The following is a 4,812-nucleotide window of genomic DNA, read 5'->3' as shown; positions in this document are numbered from 1 at the left end:
ATCACCCTCCGATCACCAATCACCGGATCGGCCCCTTGACCAGGCCTGAGGCCTCCAGCAGAGGTGTCAGGCCTGGGCAGGGGACCCCCAGCTCCCCGCGATTGCAGGCTCCGCCCCTGCCCAGGCCTAACGCCTCTGGCCGAGGCGCCCGGCCCGGGCAGCGTGGACCCACAGCTGCAATGGCCCCGCGATCGCTCGCGGGCTCCGCTTTAGGCCCAGGCATGGGACTGCCAGCTTCGACCGTGCCCAGCTCCCATCGCTGGCTCCACCCCTACTTCCTGCTATCACTGGCCAGGGCGGCAAAGGTGCCCGATTCTCTGATCATAGCTGGGGGGCAGGGCAAAGGCGGCCCCCAGGGCTGCCCCCTGGCTCTTAGCCCCCCCCTGGGTTTCCTTCCAATCACCGTGAGTGGCAGGGGGCTTCTTCCTGCTTTCCCTTTCGCCTCCCTGCATTGTGCCTACATATGCAAATTAACCGCCATCTTTGTTGGCAGTTAACTGCCATCTTAGTTGGCAGTTAATTTGCATATCACCCTGATTACGCAATGAAAGGGTAGCGGTCATACGCCAATTACCATATTTCTCTTTTATTACTGTAGATTTCTCAATTTTATTTCAGTTGTTTTAAATTTCTCTAAACAGTGGTTTGTAGTTTTTAGTGTATAAGTCTTGTACATATTTTGTAAAGTTTATCCCTAAGTATGTCATGTTTTTAATGTTATTTCAGTTTCCTATTATTTGGTGCCAATATATAGAAATATAGAGTTTCTGTGTACATAAGCACATTGTCTGCAAATAATGACAGCTATTACTTTCCAATCTACCTACCTTCCATTTATTTATGTATTTATTTGTTTGTCCTAACTGCATTGATCACAGCCTCCAGTACTGTTGGGAGTAGAACTGGTGCGATCCTGTTTTTGATCTTGGGGGAAAGGCTTCAGTCTCGCCGTTAAGGACGGAGGTAGCTGTAGGCTTGCTGGTAGCTGCCCTTGATCAGGTCGAGGGACTTCCCTCCTGCTCGCTTTCTGCTGAGAGTTATGGCCATGAACAGGTGTCTAATTGGGTAATGCTGTTCCTGTATCTGTTGAGGTGTTTACATGTTTTCCCCCCCATTGTTTTTTTAATACAGAGTGGGACAAAGGTAGGTTTACAGTTGTTTATATGGAAAATAACATAATAATGATTAAATAACAATATAAGGATCAACTGTTTCTAGTACTCAACTGCAAACCTACTTTTGCCCCCCCCCCCCATAATGACTTACTTTGGTTGAAATTTGAATGTTAGACTACCTTCTATTTCTGGGATAAACCCCACTTGCTCATGATGTATTGCCATTTAAAAAATATTTTACAAGATTCAGTTTGCTGCTATTAAAGCTTTTTCACTTAAATTCATGAGAAATATTAGTTTATAGTCTTCTTGTAACGTCCTTGTCTAGTTTTAGCGTCAGGGTGATAAATACGAAGATAAGTTGGAGAGTATCCTTTTTCCCCTATTTTCTAAAAATGTTTGTGTTGAAATGATATTTCTTCTTTGAGTATTTATTTGGTGGCATTCACCAGCGAAGCCTTCTGTGCTAAGAGTTTTCTGTGTGGTAGGACTTTTAATTGCAAAATTTATTCATTTATTTAAAATATATTTCTTTTATTGACTTCATAGAGGAAGGGAGAGGGAGAAAGAGAAAAACATCAATGATGAGAGAGAATCATCGATTGGCTGCCTCCTGCACACCCCCCACCGGGGATTGAGCCCACAACCAGGGCATGTGCCCTTGGCTGGAATCGAACCCAGGACCCTTCAGTCCGCAGGCTGATGCTCTACCCACTGAGCCAAAACAGCCAGGGCAAAAACTTACTCAATAGCTATAGGGCTCTTCAGATTCTCTGTTTCTTCTTGAGTCTTTCGATAATTTCTATCTTTTAATGAATTTGTCCCGTTCATCTAAGTAATCAAATTTATTTGCATAAAGTTGTTTACAATATTCTCTTATTATTCTTTAGAAGTCTGTAGTATCTGTAGTAATGTCACTTCTTTCATTCCTGGTACTGAAATTTTATATTTTCTCTCTCCCTCCCCATCTCTTCCTCTTCCTCCTCCTCTCCCTTCCCCTCTTCCTTCTCTTAATCCTCTCTTCCCTTCCTCCTTCTCCTTTTCTTCATCAGTTCTAGCTAGAAGTTTATTGGTTGTATTGATTTTTTTCAAAGCCTTTATTTTTATTAATTTTTCTCTATGGTATGTTCATTTTCTGTTTCATTTATTGAGGCATTTTATTCCCTTCTATCAACATTGGGTTTAATTTGCTTATTTTTAGTTTCATAAAAGAGAAACTTACATTATTGAATTTGGACCTTTTTTCATTTCTGACATAAACATTTTAAGCTATAAATTTCCCTCTAAGTATTGTTGTAGCCATATTACACAAAATTTGTAACGTGTGGTGTTTTCATATTTATTCAATTAAAAATATTTTTTATTTCCTTTGTCATTTTTCCTTTGATGAGTTATTTAGAATTATGCTGTTTAATCTCCAGATATTTGGATTTTTCCAGATATCTTTCTGATTGCTTTATGGCTCAGCATAGGACCTGTCACTTGTAAAGAATGTGCCCTCGTTGTAGCTGGGTGGAGTGTCCCGTAACGTCGGCCAGATCAAGTTGGTTCATGGTGTTTGTGTCTTCCACGTCCTCACTGGTTTTGTGACTTCCTTCGGCTGCTGGGAGAGTGTTGGACTCTATCATTTTCTAAATGTGGGTTTCTCTTCAGCCCTGTGAGTTGTTTCAGGTTCTTGGAAGTCCCACGCAGCTGGAGACATAACGTAATGGTATCAGAGTTCACTGCCACAAACTGCTTGAAAGCGTTATTCCAGCTCGCTCTGTCTTTCATTAACTCTTCACGAGCAGTTTCATAAAACATGCCCTCGGAAAACGTAGGCGTGAAGGCCGTGTGCTTACTCCTTATCGCATCAAACACATTTTTATTACATAAGATTGACAGCATGTTCACTTCTCCTGTATAATAAAAGGCTAGTGTGCAAATTGTCCCCCCCACCAGGAGTTCCACCAGGGGCGGGGCTGGCCAACCACCTGCCCACAGCCCCTCCCCCTGGCCGGCCGGTCCCACCCGTGCACCAGGCCTCTAGTTGGTAATAAAACACAAATCGGTTCCGGAAAGTGTGGTGAAGTGAAAAATAACACATGGTTTGAAGAAATCCAGATCCTGAGATTGGGGCTCCCTTTCCTCCGGGAACGAGGGTCCGGGCTGTGCCAGCAGGCAGCGAGCCCCCGTGTTGGCTGGCCTTAGACACGTGGGGTCACAGCTACACAAGAAGAGGAGCTGAGTGAGCTGAGCCACGCTTCACTGTGTGGGGGTGGGGGGGGTTGCCTTTGTCCAGGGAGGACCGGAGGAGCTCCTGGCTTTTTGGAGGAAGATCTGTTGGTTCTGTTTTGTCCAGATTTGGGGTGTGTGTGGATTACTCATACGAGAAGACTATTCCAAGTCCTCCCTGTGAAGCTACTAACCCCGCTGCTATTCAGACACGTGGCACAGTGACTTCTGACACACAAGCCAGTGTATCTAAGGGTGGTTGTTCCAAACGACTGGCTCTTAACCTGGATGAAAATTTTTTTTAAAGATACTTCTATTTTTTCAAACCAAAAGCCAATATATAGAGATTTAAAAAAGATAGGTAAAAATAGAAGTTAAATATTCCTTATTATACACTGGGAAGGCTGTCATTTACTGAAAGGTACAGAAACTGTGAGGATAATTTCCGCTGAACTTAAGCAAGTACAGTGCTTGGCAAGGCATCCAGGAAAACTCCAAATAGCCTGGTACCGTGTGATTTGGTTTCTCTCACGTCGGGTAAACAGTGGTTGTTTCGGGAATGCTGGTGCCTTGAACTGGCAGCGCCTTGCTGAGCGCGGAGGAACCGGTGGCAGCCCAGGTGCCAGGTTGGAAATGTCTGATCAGTGTCCAGCCCCCGGTGTGTGGTCAGCCTCAGTGGAACCCCTACAGAGCCAAGTTCAGAGCAGCGTAGTCCCCATTAAACCGCTGAGCTATTCCCCCCTGCCCCCGCCACATCTGACCAGCGCCGCTGGGAAGCCGTTGCTTCAATTTCTCCGCCAAGTACATTTTTAAAAGCTTATAAACAGGCAGTAAGTCAATAAAAGTTTAAGAAACACCAAGGGAGCTATGACCATCTCAACCTGATCTCAGTGCAAAGCCTTTGGACACAGCGCGCTCCTTGGAAGAAAGCAGGAGCCGCCTGCACTGGCGCCTGAGCGCGGTTTCCCCCCAGGCCTTGGGCTGCAGGCGGAGTGTTTGGGGCCCAGGAACTGACTGAGGCCTGTGTGGAGGGTCAGCCTGGACCGGGCCTTCCCCTCACTCACCGCCTCTCCTCCTCCTGCAGGAGGCGCAGCAGATGCTCGGGAGGCTGATCCCAGAGAAGCAGATCCTCAATGACCAGCTGAAGCAGGTCCAGCAGAACAGTCTGCACAGTAGGTGTTGCCTGTCCTTTTGCTTTTCACTGACGGGAATTTCCTCACTTGAAAGAATATTAAAAACCGGTTTTCCTCACCGCCAGTTGGTTTTCTGATCCTGCAGTGTTTTTCTAAAACAGGAGATTCCCTTCTTACACTCAAAAGGGCCTTGGAAGCAAAAGAACTGGCCCGCCAGCAGCTCCGAGACCAGCTGGACGAAGTTGAGAAGGAAACGAGATCCAAACTGCAGGAGATCGACATTTTCAACAACCAGCTGAAGGTAGCGTGCCGTGCCCGCGCCGCGCCCTGCCCCTCGCCCCCCCTCGCCC

General features: G+C 46.2%; 1 protein-coding gene across 1 annotated transcript in view; it reads left to right on the top strand.

Moving 5' to 3' along the window:
* ITSN1 (intersectin 1) overlaps window positions 1-4,812 on the top strand; it is a 103,849-nt gene that overhangs the window by 29,296 nt on the left and 69,741 nt on the right. Inside the window, exons 14-15 of the mRNA XM_015560218.1 lie at window positions 4,414-4,501; window positions 4,624-4,763. Coding sequence (XP_015415704.1) covers window positions 4,414-4,501; window positions 4,624-4,763 — 228 coding nt within the window. The remainder of the gene's footprint in view (window positions 1-4,413; window positions 4,502-4,623; window positions 4,764-4,812) is intronic.

Source organism: Myotis davidii, unplaced genomic scaffold, assembly GCF_000327345.1.
Source record: "Myotis davidii unplaced genomic scaffold, ASM32734v1 scaffold170, whole genome shotgun sequence".
NCBI lineage: Eukaryota > Metazoa > Chordata > Mammalia > Chiroptera > Vespertilionidae > Myotis > Myotis davidii.
The sequence above is the reverse complement of the archived record's forward strand: the minus strand, read 5'-3'. Positions and strand labels throughout refer to the sequence as shown.